Raw genomic sequence first — 27,316 nt, forward strand, 5'->3', positions numbered from 1 at the left:
GTGTTGCTGCTAAGGACTGGTTTGTCAAATCCCCGTCTACGCCGGAGAACACGAGCAAAAATGACGACGTAGTACGGTTGACTGCGAGAGTACCTTTACTAGCAGGATATCCAAGCAATTGCAAAGTCAGCGTTGGAAGCTACCCGCCCCCAACGCGCCTTTTATCTTGTGCCTGTAACTAGGCAGCAGCCCCACCCATGGGCCCCACCCCTTCCCCGCGCAGACCAGCATCCGCCTGGCCTGCGTAAATACTCCACCCCCCGGCAGCCCATGCCCAGCCCCTCCCACTAGCACCGAAACCCCCAGCATACAGGAAAGCGTAAGTCTTGCTCCCCCCTAAAGTTCCGTGTGTGTTGTCCCCCTCCACCGCAACACCCCGTGTCGCACCCATGGGCCCCTGGCAACCCCCAAGGTCCGACCGCAGCTGTGCGGCTCGCTTCGCTATCGGCTGGCATCCAACTCCCGAGACCGTGAGGCAGCGCCCATGTTCACTCATGCTCCTCGCCGTCTCCGGCCGCCTCCCAGCTGGCTGTGCTGAGGCGGGCTGTCTGACGCCGCTCGTGAACGCCGCCGGCCGCCTCTCAGCTGGCTGTGCCGAGGCGGGCTGTCTGACGCCGCTCGTGAATGCCGCCGGCCGCCTCTCAGCTGGCTGTGCCGAGGCGGGCTGTCTGACGCCGCTCGTGAACGCTGCCGGCCGCCTCTCAGCTGGTAGTGTAGTTGTGGACCCTCCGGAGGCTGTTCTTGACCGCCCCCCAGCTGGACGAGTCGCGCGACCACCGGCAGCCGTCTCCAGCCGCCTCCCAGCCACCCGCGCCGGGGCGAGGACTCCGCGGCCGTTTTCAGCCATCTCCAGCCGCCTCCCAGCCACCCGCGCTGGGGCGAGGACTCCGCGGCCGTTTTCAGCTGTCTCCGGCCGCCTCTCAGCCGGTGGTGTGGCTGCGCGTCCAGCGTTCGCCCGCCGATCAGCTGGTGTGAGCGGGCGCCGCTGGGCCTTCGGGGCCGCACAGGTGCTGCCAGTCGTGCTCCCCCGTATCCCTCCGTGGTCCCCTCTGCAATGTCGAGCCCGTGGGGCTTGACATGGTTCTTAATAACCTCAGAAGTTGAGTAGTTTGCAGCCATGCTGTTCACTCACTGAGATGTCTCAGGACAATAATTCCACAAGGTCACAGAAGATCTACCAAAGATCTCTTTCATAGGCTCGACCTTTTTCATGTGGGACTTTTCAGGTCTTCCAGATGATAAAACGCTGCTACTTCATTCATCGGAGTCTGGTACAACATCCAGGTTAACAGGTACCTGGGCAGCAAAATCATTTTTTTCCTACTTCACAGGCACCTGTACCTTCAGTTGCACACTTTCAGCCATTGCAGCATCTCCAAAGAGTTCCCAAGTTGACTGTAGATATCCTGCCATCTTAGAAGTTTCCAGAGTTATTTGGATGTGTTCTTCACAATCACAACTGAAGTTAATTGGAAGTGAAAATACTTCCCTATCTTACCCTGCTTGGACTGCACCTGGAAAACTTGTGTCCAGCTCTGGTCACCACAGTACGAAGAATGATGCTGAGAAGAACATCAAAGATAGTAAGGAACGTAGAGACTAAATCCCATGAAGAGCAGTTACAGGAAGTTGGCATGTCTAGTTTAAAGAAGAGAAGGATGGGGAGAGACATGATAGCAGTCCTCCGATACATGAAGGGCTCTCACGGGAGAGAGAGTAGATGCCTCTCTAGCATCTGAGGACAAGACGAGAAGCAATGGGTGAAAGCTTCACAGTGAACGATCCAAAATTTTAACTTAGGAGGAATTTCCTGACTTTTGAGAACTATTAATCAATGGAACAGCCTCCATCCTAAAGTTGTGGGGACTCCATCTCGGGAGGTTTTCAAGAAGAGACTGGACAGCCATTGGTCCAAGGTGTCCTGAGGATTCTTGCCCTGGACGTGGGTTGGACTTAGAAGACCCTCGAAGTCCCTTCCAACCCTAGGCTTATAATGAAAGCAGTATGGCCGGTTTTTTGCGTCACGCTTTTGAAAGCTAGCTTCCCAAACCAAGACTTTAAGTTTCAGCTGTCGAACATTGACCCGGAGATGCTTTTATTTTATTTTTCAAGAGGCAACTGGGCTATCTTCGTGTTTTCCCTTGAAGGCGTTACGCTTCTCATCCGAGAAGCTTCTTCAATTCTGAACTGAAGCAGAACCAAAGAAGGTTCTCGGATGAGAAGTAAAACGTCTTCAAGGAAAAGATGTTCTTGGGGCGGTGGGGGGGGGAAGTACCTTTGGAACACCCCTGACTTGGATGACTCTCCATAGACACATTGAAATCTGACTTCTCTTTTCCTTAAAACCTAAGCATGCCTTTCTACCAAACAGAATTAGACAGATGCTCTCGTACTACTGTCCCTTCCTAGTCAACATTTCAAGAGTGGATTTGAGAAACGAGCGTGTGCCCCCAATCTCTTTTGCCATCTCTGGCCTCTATTATACTGAAGGGACTCACTCTTTAAGAGGCATCCGTCTTCCTGTTCTCAAGCCATCACAATTTCTCCTCCTAGGCAAAAATTGCATTATACGTCGGCCATCGCGGTGGATCTTGTTTTGTACGAAATCAAATCGAGTCACCTAAATGCAGATGGCTGGAGGGCAGTTTAAAACATGCTGGATATAAAAGTATGGGCTCTCTTTAATGAGTGAAAAGAGTTATGTTTACTGGTGTGCAAGGATTTTCATTTTACGAGGGTATTTCTACCCCTCCCCCCAAAAAACCTTTGAAATGCAACAAGGAAACATGTTTTCATACACGCAGAAATGGCTGAAGAACAAAATCTTTTTCTCCCCCCCCTTAACCGGGAAAATGTAATAATAATAATAATAATAATAATAATAATAATAATAATAATAATAATAATAATAATAATAATGATGATGATGATGATGATGATGATGCACTGAAGGGAGCATAGCTTATTGTTGATACATTCCAGGGGGAGGTTTTGAAATGCTTATTGCCAAAATCAGCGCAAATATAGCCAAGAAAACAAATGTAGAAATGGTGACGCAAGTGGCAGAGTTACTTTTGTCTTATTTTTTAACCTGTTAAATGTAGAAATCACGCCTTTCGTTTGCTAGGTGTTACGTAGCAAAAAGCTCAAAAAAGCAAGAGAGTGCAAGAGCACCACCTGCACGCATAAAAAATGGATAGTAACATAATAACAGGGACGCAGTGGCTCAGTGGGTTAGGACGCTGAGCTTGTCGATCAGAAGGTCGGCAGTTTGGCGGGTCGAATCCCGAGTGCCGCGTAGCAGAGTGAGCGCCTGTTACTCGTCCCAGCTTCTGCTAACCTAGCAGTTCGAAAGCACGTAAAAATGCAAGTAGAAAAATAGGGACCGCTACGGTGGGAAGGTAACAGCGTTCCGTGCGCGTTTGGCATCTAGTCATGCCGGCCACATGACCACGGAGACGTCCTCGGACAAGCGCTGGCTCTTTGGCTTTGAAACGGAGATGAGCACCGGCCCCTAGAGTCGGAAACGAATAGCACGCATGTGCGGGGGAACTTTTACCTTTACCTTTTAACATAATAAAGATAGCAAAGCATAAAAAAAAACAAACAAAAAATTCAGTTTGTATTTACTGTTTAAAATGGAACCAGGAAGGAACACATATTATCCAATTCCACAATTGGATCAGGCTAATAAAAAGTCTCTCTCAAGCATCCTCCAGCAATCTGTTTAGATGAGTGGAATATTGTCTTGAGTTCTGATCATGGCTCTGAAATTTTAGGCAGAATCCTTTGGATTCAGATAAGCTGAGTAAAGTACATTTGGGGCACAAGGAAGGAACTATCCAGCTTTTTGACATGGACTTAAGACTAAACTAAAAATTCGCAACCTGGTCATGAAACTAAAACTAAGCTAAAATCCACAGCCTGCTTCCCTGCAGATGTTCTGGATCAAAAGTCTTTGTAAGCTTCCGTCATCAGAGAAAATTATTAGGGATTTGGGCTTCACAGTGCTTGGAAAAGAGCAAGCGGAAAAGATTTAAGATTTAAGATTTATTGAGATTTTTATACCGCCCTTCTCCCAAAGGGACTCAGGGCGGTTCACAGGGCATAAATATAAACAACAGTACAAACATTAAAAGATAATTAAATTAATGCCCAAGTTAAAACCAGAATAATAAAACAAACCTATAAAAAACCCAAGTACCCCCATCAGGCCAGACCCGCTAGTTCGAATAAATGGGTCTTCAACCCGCGACGGAAGGATCGGAGGTCTGATGCCATCCGGAGCTCAACCGGCAGTTGGTTCCATAACGCCGGAGCACCCACAGAGAAGGCCCTCCCCCTGGGGGCCACCAGTCGACATTCCCTGACAGGAGGCACCCTGAGGAGGCCCTCTCTGTGGGCGCGCACAGGGCGGAGGGGAGTCGACGCCGGCAGCAGGTGGTCCTCGAGGTATCGCGGACCCATGCCATGTAGGGACTTAAAGATCATAACCAAAACCTTGAACCTTACCCGGAAGACAACTGGTAACCAATGCAGCTCACGGAGCAAAGGTGTAACATGGGAGTACCGGGAAACTCCCAAGACAACTCTCGCGGCCACATTCTGTACCAGTTGGAGCCTCCGAGTAGTCTTCAAGGGAAGTCCCATGTAGAGAGCGTTACAGTAGTCTAGGCGAGAGGTCACGAGCGCATGAGTGACCGTACACAAGGCCTCCCGGTCCAGATAGGGCCGCAACTGGCGCACCAGGCGAACCTGGGCAAAAGCCCCCCTAGTCACGGCCACTATGTGATCCTCCAAAGTGAGTCGTGAATCTAGGAGGACTCCCAAGTTGCGAGCCCTATCCACAGGGGGTAAAAGCTCACCCCCCATAGAAAGAGGTGGAACATCCCAGGTGTCTCGGGAAGCCGGAATGTACAGCCACTCAGTCTTGTCAGGGTTGAGTTGAAGTCTGTTCCTCCCCATCCAGACCCGAACCGCCTCCAGGCAACGGGACATCACAACGAGGGCATCACTGGGGTGGTTTGGGGTCGAAATAAAAAGTTGGGTATCATCAGCATATTGATGATACCCAACTCCAAAACCACGAATGATCTCACCCAGCGGTTTCATATAGATGTTGAACAGGAGAGGCGAGAGGACCGACCCCTGAGGAACTCCACAAGCGAGAGTCCTAGGGGTCGACCTCTGCCCCCCTGCCAACACCGACTGCGAGCGTCCCAGGAGATAGGAGGAGAACCACTGAAAAACCGTGCCTCCCACTCCCAATCCCCTGAGACGCTGCAGCAGGATACCATGGTCGATGGTATCGAAAGCCGCCGAGAGGTCTAATAGGACTAGGACAGAGGAATACCCCCTATCCCGAGCCCTCCAGAGATCATTCACCAGAGCGACCAATGCCGTCTCCGTGCTGTGCCCGGGCCTGAAACCCGATTGGTAAGGGTCCAGATAATCCGCTTCATCCAGGACCAGAGGGAGCTGATGCGCCACCACACTCTCAACAACCTTCGCAAGAAAGCGAAGGTTGGAGACTGGACGAAAGTTGTTCAATACAGCTGGGTCCAAGGCAGGCTTCTTGAGGAGAGGTCTCACCACCGCCTCCTTCAAGATGGTGGGGAAACAACCCTCACTCAAAGAAGCAGATATAACCGCCTGGAGCCAGCCTCGTGTCCTCTCCCTAGCTGCATAAACCAGCCAAGAAGGGCACGGGTCCAATAAACATGTGGTGGAACTCAGCTTCCCCATAATCCTGTCCACTTCATCAGGGGTCACAGAATCAAACTCCTCCCAGATAACATTGACAAGACCGCCCGTGTCCTGATCGTCAGACTCTGCCCAGCTGGAGTCCAAACCGGTCCGAATCCGAGCGATTTTATCCGACAGATGTTGACCAAACTCCTCGGCACGACCCTGCAAGGGATCCTCCCTCACTTCCTGATTAAGAAGGGAGCGAGTCACCCTAAACAAGGCGGCCGGGCGATTATCTGCGGACGCGATGAGGGTGGAGAAGTAATTACACAAGATTGTAGATCAGATCAGCTTTAAGACCTGTGGACTTCAATTCACAGAATTCATGGCTGGCTGGGGAATTCTGGGAGCCGCGAGTCCACAAGCCATAGATCCAAGTCTAGCTGCTATGTAGATCGTTGGCCCATGATCCGGAGGAGGAAGCCGGAACTTAGAAAAGTCGTGAGAGGGATTATCTTTTAAGTGGGCTTTGAGGCGTGCCACTGCTTCATTTTGCTTTGCTGAATTACTTTCCAATCGTCGTCTTCTCTTTTTTTTTGCTTCCTGTAGGTTGTTTGAGGGGCGATCTCCGAGAAAGCCTGAGAAGCTAAAAACCCTTTTCTGCTACTTCCGAAGAGTCACTGAAAAAAGTAAGCTTGTCAATCTCGTAGTCTTTTCTCTGCCCCCACCCCACCCCCAGGGAATAAGCCTTATAACTATCCCGGGGGTAGGCAACCTTGGCTCTTTTATGAGTCTTGGACTTCAACTCCCAGAATTCCTGAGCCAGCCATGCTGAGGGGAAAGGGAGAGGTTTCCAAGCTGAGCCATGCCGGCTCAGGAATTCTGGGAGTTGAAGTCCATGAGTCATAGAGATGCCAAGGATGGCCTAGGCCAGAGGTAGGCAACCTTGGCTCTTTTATGAGTCGTGGACTTCAACTCCCAGAATTCCTGAGCCAGCCATGCTGAGGGGAAAGGGAGAGTTTCCAAGCTGAGCCACGCTGGCTCAGGAATTCTGGGAGTTGAAGTCCACGAGTCATGAAGGGGCCATAGTTCCCCCACGCTGGCTGAGGAATTCTGGGAGTTGAAGTCCACAAGTCACGAAGGGGCCATAGTTCCCACATGCTGGCTGAGGAATTCTGGGAGTTGAAGTCCACGAGTCATGAAGGGGCCATAGTTCCCCCACGCTGGCTCAGGAATTCTGGGAATTGAAGTCCACAAGTCATGAAGGGGCCATAGTTCCCCCGCGCTGGCTCAGGAATTCTGGGAATTGAAGTCCACAAGTCATAAAAGAGCCAAGGTTGCCTACTCCTGAACTATCCTATTAATAACTAGCAGATCGTGATGAATGGTAAAAGAAAGCCATTCAGCTTCGGGATCTATTTCGTTTGAGCCGGGACGGGGCGGTTTTCGGGCACTTGGTCTCTAAAAGGTTCGCCCTCACTGGACTAGAAGATCTCCAAGGTTATTCTGTTCTGTTCTGCTTTTAGAAGGTGATAACTTTATTCGGGTGACCTTAGCTCATCGTAGAATAGTCTTTTTGTGGTGAAACAGAAGATTAATGCAAATATTCCTGGCGGGGGGGGGGGGGAAATGGAACAAGGCTTCCGACAAGCCTCTCGAATGCCTTGCAGCTTCTAATAGATTAATAAGACTCTTTAAATATTTTCCGCAGAGAATTTTCCAGGGATATTGCATTCTGCTCCCTTCATGTATTCATTTAGCAAACCCGTCAGCCGAATCATTGCAAAACCCAAGAGATGAGGCATTTCCATGAGAATAAAGTAAACTCAAAGAAAATAAACTTGTCTCCTCCTGTACGTGCTTCTCCAGCAAACTTTCCATATCCGGCTCTCGTTTCTCTGAGATGCTTAGGTAGAATGGCAGCCTTAATTATTAGTCAGCATCCCAAGTTGGTCTGCTTCGTTGTCTATTTTGTTTTACTGTTTAAGCTTTTAATGCTTATATGTTTTCGTGCCTTTTCAATCTTCTAATGGTATTAGGCTCCTGTTGATGACGTTGTAAGCCGCCCAGAGTCACTGGATAGTGTGATGGGCGGCCTATAAATTTAATAAATAAATAGTGGCTGCACAAAAGGAAACGAATTCTTTCTAGCTGCCACACTTCCTTCTCTTTCCCCAAAATGTCTTATATTTCCATCTTAGAAGCATGGGCTTTTCTGACTTGTGTCCCGTAGGATTTTTTTTTTTAACTTACTAATATTTATCTGTTTTGGTCTGTTTGCTTATAAGAACCCACTGGACTTGTGACATTCACCAGACAGTGTCTGCAGGAATTTCCAGAATGGGAAAGGTAAGTCAAGCAAAATCTTATCCTTTTTTTTCAAATTTATATTAATTTCAATTCATTACAGTGAAAACTCAGCCGGGCATAAGATTGTTCAGTTCAAAGTGCAAATTGAAACAAAGAAAAGAGAGTGCATTTCAAGAAATAGCAATTGCCACTGTTCCACGTTACACCTAACATCTTGTTGCCTAATTGGTAAGCAAGGGTAGCAACATTTTGAAACCTGAATGGTTACTTCAGGATTGTTACCAGCCAGGAAGAAAAAAAACATACTGTAAAAGGAAACAGATTTTCCTGAATAACCTTAAAAAAAGGGCATAACAAGTGATAAATGTAACGGTATGTTAGGACATTGGTGCTGGAGAAGACTCCTGCGAGTCACTGCAAGGCGATCAAACCGGTCAGTCCTAGAGGAGATCAATCCTGACTGCTCTTTAGAAGGCCAGATCCTGAAGCTGAAACTCAAAATACTTTGGCCACCTAATGAGAAGGAAGGACTCAGTGGAGAAGAGCCTCATGCTGGGAAAGATTGAGGGCAAGAGAAGAAGGGGACGACAGAGAACGAGGTGGCTGGATGGAGTCACTGAAGCAGTAGGCGTGAGCTTGAATGGGCTCCAGAAGATGGTAGAGGACAGGAAGGCCTGGAGGAACGTCGTCCATGGGGTCGCGATGGGTCGGACAGGACTTCGCAGCTAACAACAACAACGTTAGGACATGGGCTGCTGATTCCACCTCTAGAAGCATATAGATCAGGGGTGTCCAACCTTGGTAACTTTAAGACTTGTGGACTTCAACTCCCAGAATTCTCTAGCCAGTCCTTAATATAGACAAAACGATTAAGAGGAAGGAAAATCCATATATCAGCCCTGTGAAACCACTGAGGGCTTCACATCTAGGCATGCTAGTATGAATGCCTTTCTCAGTGGGGCCCAATGAAATCCACATTCCTGGTTTGTCAACTTACCTCTAAATGGCCGATGATTAGCGAACTAAAATCCATTCTGAGGTGGCATGTTTCAGAACAAATCCACCCCAATCCTCTTTATTTATTCCATCGGCACCCAGATTTTGTTCGAGGTGGTGCCAGATGAAATGTTTTATTTTGCAAGAAATAGCAGGAAAGCAGATGCCACTTAACCGATGCCTTTGGGTCAGTAAATCTCTCTGAAAAATGATAAAATAACGACATGGAGACAGAATCTGAAGGTGTCTGATGTTCATATAAAATGAGTGCTTAAACCAAGAGGTGTGTTTTGCCACAAAACCATCTTATACGCTAGGATGGGGATTGTTTTTATTTTTTTAAAGAAGAAAAGCAACTCTTATTTTTGCATAAAAGTCCTCGAGTACTCTCTTTTGATAGAAATAAACACTGCCAACGTGATCTTAAATCTTCAACCATGCCAAGTCTTTAATTTGCCATTCTTCTTTAAGAATTCTGCTGAAAACTGATGATGGGCTTGCTTCTTATTGCTGCTGTTTGGGTCAGTCGGAGGGGGGGGCTCTTTATAAAGCCCCAGCTGAGGGTACAGCTGGTAATAAATTTTGTCTCCTTACAATCTGTAAATGACACGCTTTATTCCAGCAGTGTTTCGTGAAAGATAGTAGAAGACCCACGCAGTGTGATTCACAAATCTGTGATGTGGACTGGTGCAACATGGCGTTGTACCCACTAGTCTCTTGAGAATCCTTTATGTCCATTTCAAGCTGACAGATTGCATTAGGAACAAAGTTCATGGCACAATTTTTTTGGGGGAGTGGGAGTGGGGGAAAGACCCAGCCCAATCTATGTATTAAATCTGCAAGAAGTACAGCCTAATGTCATGGTTCCGACAGATGAAACTCTTCAAAAGAACCTTGAGGCATTGTTTACCTTAAAGGATCTCTTATTCGAGTAGCGTAATATCGGCACTTAGGTATTCGAAGCCAAAAAACTGAATTCCCCTCCCCTGGAGCACATAGTATCAAAGCACAATTCCCTCCCCCAATTAACAGTCATAAATCACATTCCCCAACTAGCTCGAAGCGCGGGCTTCCTCTCCAGCCTGCCAATACTTTATCAGCTCTGGGCTCAGTAACCTTGATTCTCACGCTAGGTGTTGTTATGTCTAGCTGGACTCTCGTGCACATCCTTCCCCTCCCCAGGCAAAGCCAAAATCTGAATTCCCCTCCCCTGAGCACATAGTATCAAAGCACAATTCCCTCCTCTAATTAACAGTCATAAATCACATTCTCCAATTGAAATGCAGGCTTCCCCTCTAGTTCTCCAGCCCGCCAATTCTTTATCAGCTCTGGGCTCAGTAACCTTGATTCTCACGCTCAGTTTAGTGTTGTTATGTCTAGCTGGACTCTCATGCACATCCTTCCCCTCCCCAGTGTCATATATCTCTTAAAAGGGAAAGGAAGAAAATGACTACATCTCCATCTGTTGTCAGTGCAAAAACATCCGATCGTTAGCAGCGTTGACAACCTATCTTCTGCACAGGTTTCCCGCTGTTCTTGAACTTTCATCAGTTGGAGAGGTGGCAACTGCTTTATTAATGGATGCAGAGCATATTAAAATGAGAATTTCCTCCCCCCACCTCCTAAAAAACCTCCTCGTGTTGCTTTGGTATGCTTCTTTTTACAGATCTCAGAAAAAAATGCCCAGGTTGCATGTCACCTATGAAGGGACGATTGAGAGCAACGGGCAAGGGATGCTCCAGGTAAGCATAGGTTGCGCCAAAGCTGTCACACGTCACATCACAACCTTAGCATTATCATCTGTTGGCTCAGCTTCCCGTCTTGGAGAAAGCCTTTTGATTGACAGTCAGAAGACCGGGATGGAGCTTGGTTTTTATTTTATTTTTGTTTTTGTTGTTTTTTTCAGGTCAGGTAAAGGATTGACAAGCGTTAGAGGAAGGGGGGGGGTCCAGGGTAGGGGAGTGACAGGCTGTCCATTTTTCAACTTTTCCCCTTTTAAAATAAAAATAAAAATGGAGAGCAGTATTTCTGTGCCCTGTCTGGCGACCAGCTCAGCAAATTCAGGAAGCTTGATCTGCTACGGGGGGAATAATATTAACCTGAAAAGCAGTCAGCCAGAACAGTTTGATGAGGAGTCTTGTCTCGTCCGTAATCCTTAGGCGTCATTTGTATATTTGCAAGCCAGAGAGAGAAGAATTTTGAAGTACTCTGAGCTACACCTGTTGTTTGTGGTCTTCTACTTCAAACCCATAGGGATGCGGTGGCTCAGTCGGTTAGGACGCTGAGCTTGTCGATCAGAAGATCGGCGGTTTGGCGGGTCGAATCCCGAGTGCCGCATAGCAGAGTGAGCGCCTGTTACTCGTCCCAGCTTCTGCCCACCTAGCAGTTCGAAAGCACGTAAAAATGCAAGTAGAAAAATAGGGACCACCACGGTGGGAAGGTAACAGCGTTCCGTGCGCCTTTGGCGTCTAGTCATGCCGGCCACATGACCACGGAGATGTCCTCGGACAAGCGCTGGCTCTTCGGCTTTGAAACGGAGATGAGCACCGGCCCCTAGAGTCGGAAACGACTAGCACACATGTGTGGGGGAACCTTTACCTTTACCTTACTTCAAACCCAAATAAATAAGTGTATCCTTTTTATTTTCCTTAAACAGTTCGGGCATGGTCATCCTATTCAGAGCAAAAGCAGTTAGTGGTGAAGATGCTGAACTAGGACTGGATAAATCGAAGTTCAAATCTGCCTTTAACCCTTAAAAACTCACTACAGACCAGCCACTTTCTCTATCTTGATGTATACCATCGTTTCTCAACCTTGGCAACTTATAAATATGTGGACTTCTGAGTTCTGGGAACTGAAGTCCCACACGTGTCAGAGATGCCAAGGCTGAGGAACATCGGTCTAAAGCGGTCCCATAGGATTATTCTTATGGGGATAATGTAGGAGCTTTTCCACAAGACACATCTTGACTCCTAAGAAAAAAGGCAGGCTGTAAATGTAAGTCACGAGCAACAAAACCCGCCAATTAAATAGGCTTTGGATAAAGTTCAAAATTCTCCCTCTGTAGAAGCACCGCAAAGAGTGGACTTCAAAAAGCTCGTTTCTTTCTCAAGAGACCACACGAAGATTGTGCATCACATATTCCGGAGTGAAGAGAAGTAACTGAAATTAATTGCTTAAAAGAGCGAGGACATTACGTCTCATATGCAGCCTCGCGAAAATACACTAGTTTTTCCAAATGGGAGAATGTGCCTAAACGTATTGTTAATATGGCGCCAGAAAGTACCTTGGTGCCAGTTTTTAGATGCCACTTAACTAAATTAGTTCAGTGGCATATGATCGTAAACTTGAGGAAGAGCGACTCAGAAAACGGCCAGCCTTTTGTGCTCAAAACAGCATTTTTTTAAAAAAAAAATTTGATTAGCGGCTTTGGATATTGCTACAGTGTACAAAATAAACGTAGTTAATCAGCAGGACGTGTCCTTGCTGTTGATGGCTACGCTGTTCGGAAATGGCTCGGTTTTTAAGGCAGGAGGGAAGATCTCTGAAAGCTTTCCTGGCATGGATCCAGGCTACGCGAGGGACCGGCTCGCCCAACTGGGATTGGCCCGTGCCACTTTGCCAACAGAGGAGGCGTGCTGCAGGTCCCGTCAGCCCAAGTATTCCGGCTGGCGGGATCCAGGAAGATGGGTGGCCAGTGAATTTTTATTTATCTATCAATCAGTCAATCGAACCAAATCTTTGGAGCAGGATGCCGTTAAAAGCATGTTGCAGTTTCCTGCTGCTTTGGGCTTCCCCAGCTGTTTGTTTTTCATACCTTAAGTCTCTAAGGTTGGAAAAGTACTAACTTGCAGGGTCCATTTTCCAGTTGAGCCCAGAAAACTGTCTACTCTCTGTGTGTGTGTGTGTGTGTGTGTGTTTGCTTGAAACATAACAATTTTTCAGTAATGTATTTTTTAAAATTTATTTAAATATGCATTAACATCAGCATGGCTTTCGACCATGTTGCTTGTTGATTGTGAAGCATTCAAGAACTGTAGCTCTGGGACGAGGAATGAAAAATACATTCAGAGGCATTGTTGTACTTTATAAATTTACTTTTGACTACATCCAGAACGTTTCCACCTGAGGGCTGTGATTGTCAGTCCTGTTTCAGCTTGCCGGCTTTCTGATCCTGAATAAACAAAAGCAAATTGCCTTTGCTAGGGCATACTGTAGTTAGACTAAATATTTAAAAGATAATATTGGTTTTTAATTGTTTGGTATTTTGGTTTTTACACGCTTGGTATTTCGAGCAACGCTTCAGAGGCCAGCTTTTGCACCATTTTGATCGTAGCCTCTGGCATTTTTAAGCATATTTGCATAGCTTGGAAGTACAGTTTAAGAAACTCAAAATGAACGTTAAGATAGCCTTGTCCAATGAACAGAATAAAGTTAAGTTGCTTAAACGTGCGTGGTCAGAATCTACCACACAACGGTCAACCATGAGAGATGGCATTCCTACTCATTTTGGGCTTTATTGAATGGGACTAACAAAGCCAAAGATTCAGAATTTAACGCTCAACGTATCTTGTCAGGTTGACTTTGCCAACCGCTTTGTCGGAGGGGGCGTCACTGGCGCAGGATTGGTGCAAGAAGAAATCCGCTTCTTAATCAACCCGGAGTTGATTGTCTCTCGTCTCGTCACGGAGGTCCTGGATCACAACGAGTGTCTGATCATCACAGGTGAGTAACTGCCTTGAGATTAATGCCTGTGGATTCCAAAACTCAACCGTGATTCACAAGAGCGCTGATAAACCAAAGAGTGAGTCCAGATTGACCATGCTCTAGAATTGAGATTGCACAACAAGATCTGGAATAGTCTTTATTGGAGGGTCCTTGGTGCTTTGTGAGCTTGCGTGAAGATGTTTCATTACCCAACTAGCTAACATTATCAGTGCTAGTCTACCAACCGAGCTCAGAGAGCGCCAACAACTTCTCCTTTCAACCCTAAGCTGCAAATATTCTCCTTTATTAGTCTTGGTTGTGTTGCAAAGAACGAAGGCCCTCGTGTGTTATTTTTCCTCTGTTCTACTCTTCCTTAGTCATATCTTTCACCGTTAACGAGCTTTTCCATTCCACGATCGGAGAAACATTTAAAAAGAGCAGTTATCTAGAGTCACAGTTCACCTTGAGGATGATGCTATTATTTCCCTTATTTTCCCTCACACACACACACAATCTTTAGTTTGGGTCTTGAAGGCATTCTTGGTCATTCATAGAATTTCTGTTCCTTCCGTAAAAGGGTTCTTGGGAATGCTGGGGTGACTGGAACCCTTTATCCACGTAACAATTGGTTAATTAAGACTGAAACCCTGAGAAGTTACCTCTTCTTGAAGATTTAGCCTTCTTTAAGACTGTCCAGTCAATTCATAGGTCCTAGAAGAGAAATTATCTGTTGATTGGACAAAAATTGATAGCTTATCCTTGATGACGGAACATCTCGGTTTAGAACAGGGGCAGGCAACCCTTGGCTCCTTTATGACACGTGGACTTCAACTCCCAGAATTCCTGAGCCAGCAATGGCTCAGCTTGGAAACCTCTCCATTTCCCCTCAGCGTGGCTGGCTCAGGAATTCTGGGAGTTGAAGTCCACGAGTCATAAAAGAGCCAAGGTTGCCTACCTCTGGCCTAGGCCATCCTTGGCATCTCTATGACTCGTGGATTTCAACTCCCAGAATTCCTGAGCCAGCATTGCTCAGCATGGAAACCTCTCCCTTTCCCCTCAGCGTGGCTGACTTATTACTATTAGTATTAGTATTATTCTGCTGGAGAGCTGCAGTTCCCTCCTGTGAAGTTCTGGGTGCCACATTTATGCTTCATCATCATCATCATCATCTATATTATTATTATTATTATCAGGGTTCTATTTAATCTCTTTTAATTTGTTTTAACGTTTGTATTGACTGTCTTTTAAATGCCCTGTAAACCGCCCTGAGTCCTTCGGGAAAGGGCGGTATATAAATCTAAATAAATAAATAAATAAAATTATTATTATTATTATTATTATTATTATTATTATTATTATTATTATTATTATTATTATTATTATTATTTTACCATAGACTATACCGGGGTAGGCACCTTGGCTCCTTTATGACACGTGGACTTCAACTCCCAGAATTCCTGAGCCAGCAATGGCTCAGCTTGGAAACCTCTCCATTTCCCCTCAGCGTGGCTGGCTCAGGAATTCTGGGAGTTGAAGTCCACGAGTCATAAAAGAGCCAAGGTTGCCTACCTCTGGCCTAGGCCATCCTTGGCATCTCTATGACTCGTGGATTTCAACTCCCAGAATTCCTGAGCCAGCATGGCTCAGCATGGAAACCTCTCCCTTTCCCCTCAGCATGGCTGGCTTATTACTATTAGTATTAGTATTATTCTGCTGGAGAGCTGCAGTTCCCTCCTGTGAAGTTCTGGGTGCCACATTTATGCTTCATCATCATCATCATCATCTATATTATTATTATTATTATCAGGGTTCTATTTAATCTCTTTTAATTTGTTTTAACGTTTGTATTGACTGTCTTTTAAATGCCCTGTAAACCGCCCTGAGTCCTTCGGGAAAGGGCGGTATATAAATCTAAATAAATAAATAAATAAAATTATTATTATTATTATTATTATTATTATTATTATTATTATTATTATTATTATTATTATTATTATTATTATTATTTTACCATAGACTATACCGGGGTAGGCACCTTGGCTCGTTTATGACACGTGGACTTCAATTCCCAGAATTCCTGAGCCAGCAATGGCTCAGCTTGGAAACCTCTCCATTTCCCCTCAGCGTGGCTGGCTCAGGAATTCTGGGAGTTGAAGTCCACGAGTCATAAAAGAGCCAAGGTTGCCTACCTCTGGCCTAGGCCATCCTTGGCATCTCTATGACTTGTGGATTTCAACTCCCAGAATTCCTGAGCCAGCATGGCTCAGCATGGAAACCTCTCCCTTTCCCCTCAGCATGGCTGGCTTATTACTATTAGTATTAGTATTATTCTGCTGGAGAGCTGCAGTTCCCTCCTGTGGAGTTCTGGGTGCCACATTTATTCATCGTCATCTATATTATTATTATTATTATTATTATTATTATTATTATTATTATTATTATTATTATTATTATTATTATTATTATTATTATTATTCCATATGGCTCAGCTTGGAAACCTCTCCCTTTCCCCTCAGCATGGCTGGCTCAGGAATTCTGGGAGTTGAAGTCCACGAGTCATAAAAGAGCCACGGTTGCCTGCCCCTGGTTTAGAAGAACAAAATTCTGCAACCTTTAAGCAGGGCCATTCCTGTAGTATTTTGCAGCTTTTAGCCTCTAACGCGTACGGCGATTTAATTTTGAGGATCGGTTTACAAAATGGAATGTCGTTTCCCCTGGTTTGGTAAGGCCTTGTGGTTTTTAACAGAGTATATCACAGGGATTATTTTTCCTATGCGAGCTATTGAATAATATGACAATCTTTCAAAAACATTCTAACACTCAACTTTAAGTGGATTCGTGGCTCTTGAGGTTTTTTTCCAGAAATTTGCAGAAAGATGTTTTCAGTAGCAGCTAAATAACTCTCATAGAGATGCTTTGGTTTGATTGGAAAATAAATTCCATTTTTAAAGAGCAACGGTGCTAGAGGTTTGCACATTAGTTTAAAGAGAAAATGGAAAACGGAGGTGAGAAATGAACCGGTTGCTCTTACGTTGATTTGAAAATACTGTTAATTCTGGGAGAGGGGTAAGATAAATGAACCAATTGCCCTGAGATTGGTTTAAAATGTTGCTTAAACCTAAGTAAAATTGATAGGCTTTACAGGATGATTGTGTGAGTGAGAGTATTTTATAATTATAGTTTTCATCCTGAATCTGTCTGAAAATTTTCCCAATGGGGAAGTGAAGTTAATTTTAGCTGAGGTAACTAACCCAGGGAACAACTAGAGAATAGTCTTGCGATCTTTATGAGTTGTTTCCTAAATGTCGGTATCGTTTGCCTATTTAAGACCTGCTGACCCTGCAAAGCTTGGTGGAAAGAGATAAAAAAATTCTTACAGCTAAATCAAACATTTCTGGATCTTGCCTCCAAAACATGAAGCTTCTTCTGCATCTAAGACGCAAATCAAAGTAAAATTCTTCTTTCAAAGTCATCAGTTATCCTGGTGTTCTCTAATTAATATCTGTGATGCAGTGTCCTACTTCCTTAATGGAAAACGCCATTTCATCATCTTCAATAGATCTTTGGCTGGCTTCCACCTCTCTGCTTAAGCCGTGTTTTTTTTTTTGCTGTGTGCAGCTATCTGCCTGATAGATTTCATTTTTTTCAATGATGCATCTTGACTCAGTGACTTAATGGATAGGACTCTGCTGCTGAAATTTGCAGAAGAGACTTGAGAAATTGCAAATAAATTAGATTTGTTGCAATTGACCAGCATCTGCTTGAGATCATCCCAGTAACAAATATGAGGTCAGTCATGCAAAAAAAAACCACGCAAATGGATATCTTTCCTAACCCAACCAATGAATCAAAAGAATCTTATGATCAAATAATTGTATTCTGGGATGTTTTGCTTTTTTGCTTTGATAGCTGCAGACAGAATGTGAAAATTAATAAATCCGAGGGCGTCATTGATGTAACTCTGACACTGAAAATTAATACAATATGAACCTCTTATGAATATGGTGGATTTCCAGTGGGTGTTTTTCCTATGTAGAGTCAGTCTATGCAGCTGAGTGTGAAAGCTGGGGAGATTGGGAAAATGTTGTCTACTTTTAACAGCTCAAAAAGAGGTGTTCTGTACATCTTTCTGAACATTTCCAAAGAGCCCTTTCAAACAATTTGCTGAGTCAATGCATAGGACCCAAATGGCACCCGACCTTCGCTCCTTCCGGCGCGATCTAAAGACCTACCTGTTTGAACAAGCCGGCCTGGCCTGATGGGTGATGGGTTTGGGTTTTATTGCTTTTTATGTATTTTAACTTATTGTTATAGTTTTTGGGCATCTTGTTTAATCTCTTTTAATTTTTGTATTCTTGTCTTTTAACATGTATTGCCCTGTTCACCGCCCTGAGTCCTTCGGGAGAAGGGCGGTATACAAATAAAATTATTATTATTATTATTATTATTATTATTATTATTATTATTATTATTATTATTATTATTATTATTATTATTATTATTATTATTATTATTTCCTGGGGTGGGGCAGGAAGAGAAACTGTGTGCTTAAACCAGGGGTACGCAACCTTGGCTCTTTTATGACTGGTGGACTTCAACTCCCAGAATTCCTGAGCCAGCCATGCTGAGAGGAAAGGGAGAGGTTTCCAAGATGAGCCATGCTGGCTCAGGAATTCTGGGAGTTGAAGTCCACGAGTCATGAAGAGGCCATAGTTCCTCCATGCTGGCTGAGGAATTCTGGGAGTTGAAGTCCACGAGTCATGAAGGGGGCCATAGTTCCCCCATGCTGGCTCAGGAATTCTGGGAGTTGAAGTCCACGAGTGATGAAGGGGGCCATTGTTCCCCCATGCTGGCTCAGGAATTCTGGGAGTTGAAGTCCACGGGTTATGAAGGGGGCCATAGTTTCCCCATGCTGGCTCTGGGAGTTGAAGTCCACAAGTCATAAAAGAGCCCAGTTTGCCAACCGCTGGCTTAAACCATCTTGTATGGATTTAAATAATTCTTTCTCGGTACTCCTGACAAGGGAATTCTGGGAGTTGAAGTCCACATATCTTTTTAAGTTGCAAAGTTGAGAAACACTGATTTAGAATACACTACATTTCCTTGGGAGAGAGGATGGATCTTTCCCTTTCCATTGATCTTTCTGGTCTTCTGTGCTTCCGTTTTTTTAATATCCCATCCAGGTTAGTTTTGAGTTAATAACTCTTCTCCGTCCTCCCCATGGCTGGCCTTGAACACTGAGAAAAGCTGGAACCATGCTGTATGTTTCCAGCGAGTAAAGTAAAATGCTCATCTGAAAATGAATCCTTTAATTATTATTTTTTTTATTCAGGGACTGAACAGTACAGTGAATATACTGGCTATGCAGAAACCTACCAGTGGGCCAGGAGCCACGAAGACGACATGCCCAGGTAAAATTCTGACCCTCCCAATTAACTTTAAATAGTAAGGCTGATATTAACTTAGCATTGGGGAGATTCTTCAGAAATCCAGGCTATCGTTTTTTCCAAGCAGGACACCTCAATCTTCCCTCTTTCATTTCATTTCATTCATTCATTCATTCGATCCATCAATTTCTATATCTTCCCGCCTTCCCGTCAATCACTTTGGGTGGCTTACAGTTGAAAAAAATATATATTACTAATAAAAATACTAAAAACATTTTAAAGCAACGTTGTTGTTGTTAGTTGCGAAGTTGTGTCCAACCCATCGCGACCCCATGGACAACGTTCCTCTCCAGGCCTTCCTATCCTCTACCATCTTCTGGAGTCCATTTAGGCTCACGTCTACTGCTTCAGTGACTCCATCCAGCCACCTCATTCTCTGTCATCCCCTTCTTCTCTTACCCTCAACCTTTCCCAGCATTAGGCTCTTCTCCAGTGAGTCCTTCCTTCTCATTAGGTGGCCAAAGTATTTGAGTTTCCACTTCAGGATCTGGCCTTCTAAAGAGCAGTCAGGGTTGATCTCCTCTAGGACTGACCGGTTTGATCGCCTTGCAGTCCAAGGGACTCGCAGGAGTCTTCTCCAGCACCAGAGTTCAAAGGCTTCAATTCTTTGGCGCTCAGCCTTTCTTATGGTCCAAACTTTCACAGCCGTACATTGCAACTGGGAAGACCATAGCCTTGACTATACACACTTTTGTTGGCAGGGTGCCGTCTCTGCTTTTCAGTGTGCTGTCTAGATTTGCCATGGCTTTCCTCCCCAGGAGCAAGCGTCTTTTAATTTCTTGGCTGCAGTCCCCATCTGCGGTGATCTTGAAGCCCAGGAAAATAAAATCTGTCAGTATTAAAAACAATGAAAACACTAAGAATGCTCAGATGAGTTATACACAGGAGCAAGATACTTGACCAGTTAGCGATACAGCCTGGAAACAGGGCCCGTGACCTATTTGGCACACGGGTTCCAGAACATACTTTTTAGACCCTTACGAAAAGCTAACAGGGTTTTGGGACCATTATCTCCTCCAAAGGAAGAAGTAACAATTTGCTTATTCCTTCTCTACTAACTGCGCTCACTATTGTTTGGACTCTTTTCATCTCTCTTTCAAAAAAAACCCCCCAACCCATAAAATACCAGTTAAACTAAAAACCGTGTTTTGTGACCCAGCTTCAGTGTAAAGCAAAGAAAAAAGCTAAAGAAAAAAACACCACAATTTATTCTTAGAATTGGATGCGTGACCTTCCCATTACTCTGCTAATCTAGATAGCAACGTATTTTTAATGGGGGAGGTGGACGGTCCTTTGCAAACAATCAGATCCATGCTAGACTTCCTTAAGGGTGTGGCAGAGTTGACATTCTTGTCCTGAAGCATACTTAGGAGACAAAAGGCCTTGTCTTTCTCCCCTCCCATCTGCCTTCTCCAATTTTAATACAGATTATTGGCAATCTGGTTGAACGGTGCCTTTTCCCAATGCTTGTCTCTGTGCTCTGAGGCTTCAGTTAATCCCTTGAGAGATGAAGTCAAATCTGTCTTGTTTATATGACTGATCTTATACCAGTTAGCATAACAACATTCTCTCTCTCTCTCTCTCTCTCTCTCTCTCTCTCTCTCTCTCTCTCTCTCTCTCTCTCTCTCTCTCTCTCTCTCTCTCTCTCTCTCTCTCTCTCTCTCTCCCCACTCTCTCTCTCCCTCTCTCTCTTTCTCTCTTTCTCTCTCTCTCTCCCTCTTTCTCCCCCTTTCTCTCTCTCTCTCTTTCCCCACTCTCTCTCCCTCTTTCTCTCTCTCTCTCCCTCTTTCCCCACTCTCTCTCTCCCTCTCTCTCTTTCTCTCCCTCTTTCTCCCTTTCTCCCCCTCTCCCCTTTCTCTCTCTCTCTCTTTCCCCACTCTCTCTCTCCCTCTCTTTCTCTCTCTCTCTCCCTCTTTCTCTCTCCCTCTTTCTCCCTTTCTCCCCCTCTCCCCCTTTCTCTTTCTCTCTCTCTCTCTTTCCCCACTCTCTCTCTCTCCCTCTCTTTCTCTCTCTCTCTCTCCCTCTTTCTCCCTTTCTCCCCCTCTCCCCCTTTCTCTCTCTCTCTCTCTCCCCCTTTCTCCCTCTCTCCCCCTTTCTCTCTCTTTCTCTCTCACTCTCTCTGTTTCTTTCCCTCTTTCTCCCTCTCTCTCTCTCTCTCTCTCCCTCTTTCTCCCTCTCCCCTTCCCCTCTCTCTCTCTCTCTCTCTCTCTCCCTCATTCTCTCTTCCCTTTGCCAGGGATGAATGGCAGAGACGCTGCACAGAAATTGTGGCTATAGACGCTTTTCATTTCAGATGTTTTCTTGATCAGTTCACTCCGGAGAAAATTAGAAGAGAGCTGAACAAGGCCAGTAACTTCTTAATCTCTTCTTGCTCTGTCGAGTTAGTTTGTTCTTTTTTTAATTTTATTTCTGCAGCTGTGCCCTTAATCTTGGATTGACGCTGTGGCTTAAAAACAGCAAATATAATAATAATAATAATAATAATAATAATAATAATAATAATAATAATAATAATAATAATAATAATAATGATGATGATGATGATGATGATAATAATAATAATAATCAAAGTCTACCAACCCCATTATAAGCAGCACAAATAGCGACCCTTATCAAGAGGGCACTTGAAAAACCAACACCACAAGAGGCTGTGAGCTTCTTCTCTGCCCTCAGGCTTACTGTGGCTTCTCTCGGCCTGGTGTCCCTCCACAACATCTTCCAGCAGTTGCGACCGGAAACTGGGGCTGTGGTGCCTTTGGAGGAGACTCGCGATTGAAAGGTAAGCGTTGCTCTCCTTGCAGTTAAATTCCAGGGCTGTTGGCTGTCATGACCACTTGCTATTTCTACAGCCTTCAGGCAAGAACGATGAAGAGCAAGAACGGGACAGGTGAAGGCTGAGATAAAGCTCTTTCTTCTGGGCCGCAGAACTTGAGGAACGAGTCTGGATGGGAGGAAGGACTGAGGGAAAGCAGCATCTCTCCGTGCAAGAGGAAGGGGAGGTGTGGCATAAGCTGAGCCACCACGGGGAAACGATGGCCCCTTCATGACTCGTGGACTTCAACTCCCAGAATTCCTGAGCCAGCGTGGGGGAACTATGGCCCCTTCATGACTGGCGGACTTCAACTCCCAGAATTCCTGAGCCAGCGTGGGGGAACTATGGCCCCTTCATGACTTGCAGACTTCAACTCCCAGAATTCCTCAGCCAGCGTGGGGGAACTATGGCCCCTTCATGACTGGCGGACTTCAACTCCCAGAATTCCTGAGCCAGCATGGGGGAATTATGGCCCCCTCATGACTCGTGGACTTCAACTCCCAGAATTCCTCAGCCAGCATGGCTCAGCTTGGAAACCTCTCCCTTTCTCCTCAGCATGGCTGGCTCAGGAATTCTGGGAGTCGAAGTCCACGAGTCATAGAAGAGCCGAGGTTGCCTACCCCTGGCCTACGTGGTCTGGACCTTCAAAGGCTTCAGGAGAGCTGAAGGCCCCGTTTACAGAGTGTCCTTGACTTACAACCACAGTTGAGCCTAAAGTTTATGCCACTAAGTGAAACGTTTGTTCGGGTCAGTTTTGCCCCGTTTTACGATCTTTGCAGTTGTTAAAATAGTAATGCAACTGTGAAATGAATCTGGCTCCCCACGTTGACTTTGCTTGCCAGAAGGTCGCAAGAGCTGATCACGCGACCCCGGGAACACCGTGACCATCCTAAATGTGACCCATGTGTGTGTGTGTGTGTGTGCTGCAACAGCCGTCAGTGTGAAAAACGGTCACGGGTCACTTTTTTCCGGTGCCGCTGTAATTTGGAACGGTCAGGAAATGAACTCTTGTAAGTCGAGGACTGCCTGTATCCGTGGAAGCTGTGTCTTTCCGACCACTTTTTAATGCAGTTGAAGGTTAAAATCTATAATCTTGAGCAAATAAGTAGGCAAAAAATATTAAGGTTGACCTGTAGAAGCTATTTTATAGGGAGGTATCTAAAAGCAAAAGGGATGCGGTGGCTCAGTGGGTTAGGACGCTGAGCTTGTCGATCAGAAGGTCGGCAGTTTGGCGGGTCGAATCCCGAGTGCCGCGTCACAGAGTGAGCGCCTGTTACTCGTCCCAGCTTCTGCCAACCTGGCAGTTCGAAGGCACGTCAAAATGCAAGTAGAAAAATAGGGACCACTCTGGTGGGAAGGTAACAGCGTTCCGTGCACCTTTGGCGTCTAGTGTTGTGATTCAGGATCAGCCTGTGGGTTCGGCAGTTGGGTCGGATGACTCAGAGGAGGAGGAGGGGGGTGTTGAAGACCTTGCTGAGGGGGTTGAAGATCTTGCTGATGAGAGCCCTCAGCCAGGCCCCTCCCACTTGGTCACCACGGAGACCCAGCTGTGTGAGCCTGACAGCGTGGATGAAGATGACCCACAGCTGGCCCTGTTCAAGGACGCCTGACGCAGGAGGCAGTAAATTAGGAGTAAACAGAGGAAGGCAATGGGGCTTCTCGGAAGGAGGCAGAGAGAAGCCACGCCCTGAACTCTATATAAGGGGAATGTGTGGGGAGGGCTGGTTTGCTGAAGGCAACCGCTTGGATAGTTCGTGTTTCTTAAAGCTCCTGTTTCTTGGTTCGTGTCTTGTTTGTTTTTGTAGCTATAAATTTGGCAGGCGTAATTCCAGCCTCTTGCCGTTTGTAAAGGGGTTGTCCCTGCCTTTTCTGCAGGGCCGGTAGCAGGCTGGTACAGAACATCTAGTCATGCTGGCCACATGACCACGGAGGCGTCCTCGGACAAGCGCTGGCTCTTCGGCTTTGAAACGGAGATGAGCACCGGCCCCTAGAGTCGGAAACGACTAGCACGCATGTGGGGGGGGGGAACCTTTACCTTTACCTTTTATCTAAAAGCAGGTAAGGCAAGCATCAGCTTTTTTAACCCTTTGCTTGCCTTGTCTTGACCGCCTAGCTAAAAGGGAAGCAGCGCAGGCCTTCTGCATTGTTGAATTACAGTTTCGATCTTCCCAGGACAAACTCATGTTCTCCACCTCGTCAGGTGGATAACATCTCCTGAACGTAGCGGGTGTTTCTCATTGCTTGGAGCACGAGAAGCACCTCAGTGCAGGTCGCTTGTTGTGAAAGCCTCGCTTCAGTCGTCGTCGTCATCGTCCTCCTCCTCCTCCTCCTCCATTGATCACTGGTCTTCTCTTCGTTTGCTTTAGCTTTAATACAGATCTTAGCAGCTGCTGAGGCCGGACGCGACGTGGTATATTTCACTTTTGGAGATGCTGAGTTGATGAGAGACATTTACAGCATGCACACCTTTCTGACCAAGAGGGGCCAAGCGGTTGGTACGTATCGATCTCCTTCTTTTCCCTTTGGAAGCACCGTTGACAGTACAGAAGGGGAGGTGGGCAGTGCTTACTGGGATAGGTCAAGGAAAACATCTTGGTGAAATTTAAAAAAATAAATAAATAAATTCCTGAATTTGGTCTTGACAAGTCAAATTTGGGTGAAGCATGACTCAACCGAGCTAGCATGCTTTCCGCGAGAATAGATGCTGAAGACCGTGGATCTTATACACCGTAGCGTATCGGTCAGAGGTCCTCACTGCAGGCCTTCTCAAAAAATATCGAGTAGTTGTCTCCAACCCCCTCAGAAATGTCTCCCCGGTTGCAATTTTTCCTGGGGAGTTGTGTTTCGATCCGTGTAAATATGTGCCATTTCATGTGCTTTTAATCTGTGCGTTGGATCTGTTGTAGTCAGCCCAGAATCTTCTTTGAGCAGGGCGGGTTTTTATTTGGTTGGTTGGTTGGTTTTACTTCTGCTTTGAATATTTTTACAAATAACTCAAGGCTGCGGACATATCCAACACATTTTCCTCTTCTTATGATCCCCACAACAACAGCCCTGTGAGGTGGGCTGGGGTGAGAGAGATTAACTGGCCCCAAGGTCACCTAGCAGGCTTTCAGGGCTAAGGCAGGACTAGAACTTACGGTGTCTTACTTTCTAGCCTTAAGTACTAGGCCAGGGGTGGGCGACCTGGGCTCTTTTAGGATTCGTGGACTTCAACTCCCAGAATTCCTGAGCCATAATGGGGGAACTATGGCCCCTTCATGACTCGTGGACTTCAACTCCCAGAATTCCTGAGCCATAATGGGGGAACTATGGCCCCTTCATGACTCGTGGACTTCATCTCCCAGAATTCCTGAGCCATAATGGGGGAATTATGGCCCCTTCATGATTAGTGGACTTCATCTCCCAGAATTCCTCAGCCAGCATGAGGGAACTATGGCCCCTTCATGACTCGTGGACTTCAACTCCCAGAATTCCTCAGCCAGCATGGGGGAACTATGGCCCCTTCATGACTCGTGGAATTCAACTCCCAGAATTCCTCAGCCAGCATGGGGGAACTATGGCCTCTTCATGACTCATGGACTTCAACTCCCAGAATTCCTCAGCCAGCATGAGGGAACTATGGCCCCTTCATGACTAGTGGACTTCATCTCCCAGAATTCCTGAGCCATAATGGGGGAACTATGGCCCCTTCATGACTCGTGGACTTCAACTCCCAGAATTCCTCAGCCAGTGTGGGGGAACTATGGCCCCCTCATGACTGGTGGACTTCAACTCCCAGAATTCCTCAGCCAGCATGGGGGAACTATGGCCCCTTCATGACTCATGGACTACAACTCCCAGAATTCCTCAGCCAGCCTGGCTCAGCTTGGAAACCTCTCCCTTTTCTCCTCAGCATGGCTGGCTCAGGAATTCTGGGAGTCCGAAGTCCACCGGTCATAAAAGAGCCGAGGATGCCTACCCCTGGCCTAGACCAACCTGGCTCTCAGGGAATCGCAGTGGTTAAATGAACCACGTAACCACTGCGCCAAGGAAGGTTGTAAAATGGGGCAAAATCCACTTAATAAATGTCTCGCTTAGCAACAGGAACGTTGGGCTCATTTGAGGCCGTAAGCCCAGGACTTACCTGTGTGTAACCTTTTTTCGTTTCTTCCTCTCTATCCTCCTTCCCGTTTTCCAGGAGACGTTTACAAGCTGTTGCTTCGATACTACAACGAGGAATGCCGGTGTTGTTCTACGTCAAGGCCAGAAGTCAAACTCTACCCTTTTGTCTACAGTGTAGTTGAGTCCGACATAAACCCTCCTGAGGATGAGAAAGGACCGGGTTCTGAGGATTAGAACCACCGGGCGCCCCAACGAGCGCGCTTTTTCCTTTTTTCCCCGCGAAATATCAGTTGAATTGCTGGATATTCTGTCGAGGCTTTTCTGAAGGCCCAACGCTGATATTTTGAGAAGAAGCCTGTTTCCTTTCCAAAGCAGAGAGTAAACTTGGTCACCACGTACAGAGCATAATTCCTTTCTCCTCCCTCGTCAAGAAATGGTGATTGGCGGAAGACTCGACATTCCTCGTAGGATCCTCTGAAAATATATATCGATACACGCCTGCCTTTTTATTTTGATTGATTATCTCAGTGTCCGCACGCATTTACGCGCGGAGTACCCTGGCATAGACACGTTTCCCAGATGAAGAAGTGATTTCTTTACCACACACTTTGAAGGGGTAGATGTGGCGGGACACACACCCCTCCCCCCGAAAATTATATGTATGTGCATTACATACACAATTCGAGTCACCCTGATTTAAAAAAAAAAGATTTTACTTTTTTCAAACGCTCTCTTTAATTTTCTGGGTTAACAAAAGTTCTGAAATAGGCGAGAATAGGAGAGAAACGGTGAGTTGTGCGGAGCTACCCTCTGAACGGAAGGCAGCTGGACGAGGACAGTGGCGTATTGGGGGGTGGGGTTGCAAACGAGGCAAGATTGGATTTAGGAATGGCAAAGAGACTTTTTTGATCCAGTCTTACATTTAAAAAAAAAAACTTAACCGCCAGGGCCGTACGTTCACGATACGGTTAAAAACAGCTGCTGCTTCTTCTTTTTTTAAAAAAAATCAATTGCACACACAAAAGTTCTTCGCTGGGTTTTGCGATCCCGCCGAGAGGCAAATGGAGAAATCTACATCGTTCGAACATACAATTTCAAAACCTGGGCTGTTACCCTTCGGGAGTTCGCTATTTATCGTTCTAAAAGCGCTGTGCAGCGTATCCCGGGTCCGGCTTGCAAGGTCATTAAAAGCGATCGACTGTCGATCCGGGAGCAGGTTTCAGGATGTGCGTTCTTTCCGTAGCTTCGTTTC

General features: G+C 45.9%; 1 protein-coding gene across 1 annotated transcript in view; it reads left to right on the top strand.

Annotated features, from left to right (window-relative positions):
* The window catches only part of PARG (poly(ADP-ribose) glycohydrolase), a 69,357-nt gene extending 42,792 nt beyond the window's left edge, over positions 1–26,565 (top strand). Inside the window, exons 10-18 of the mRNA XM_081329783.1 lie at positions 6,298–6,377; positions 7,977–8,037; positions 10,661–10,736; positions 13,572–13,719; positions 19,034–19,112; positions 21,385–21,493; positions 21,822–21,927; positions 24,327–24,455; positions 26,141–26,565. Coding sequence (XP_081185909.1) covers positions 6,298–6,377; positions 7,977–8,037; positions 10,661–10,736; positions 13,572–13,719; positions 19,034–19,112; positions 21,385–21,493; positions 21,822–21,927; positions 24,327–24,455; positions 26,141–26,298 — 946 coding nt within the window. The 3' untranslated portion in view covers positions 26,299–26,565. The remainder of the gene's footprint in view (positions 1–6,297; positions 6,378–7,976; positions 8,038–10,660; positions 10,737–13,571; positions 13,720–19,033; positions 19,113–21,384; positions 21,494–21,821; positions 21,928–24,326; positions 24,456–26,140) is intronic.
* Positions 26,566–27,316: the final 751 nt, after the last annotated feature.

The sequence above is a fragment of the Vipera berus genome (genome assembly GCF_964194415.1).
Source record: "Vipera berus genome assembly, chromosome: 5".
In the NCBI taxonomy this organism is placed as follows: domain Eukaryota; kingdom Metazoa; phylum Chordata; class Lepidosauria; order Squamata; family Viperidae; genus Vipera; species Vipera berus.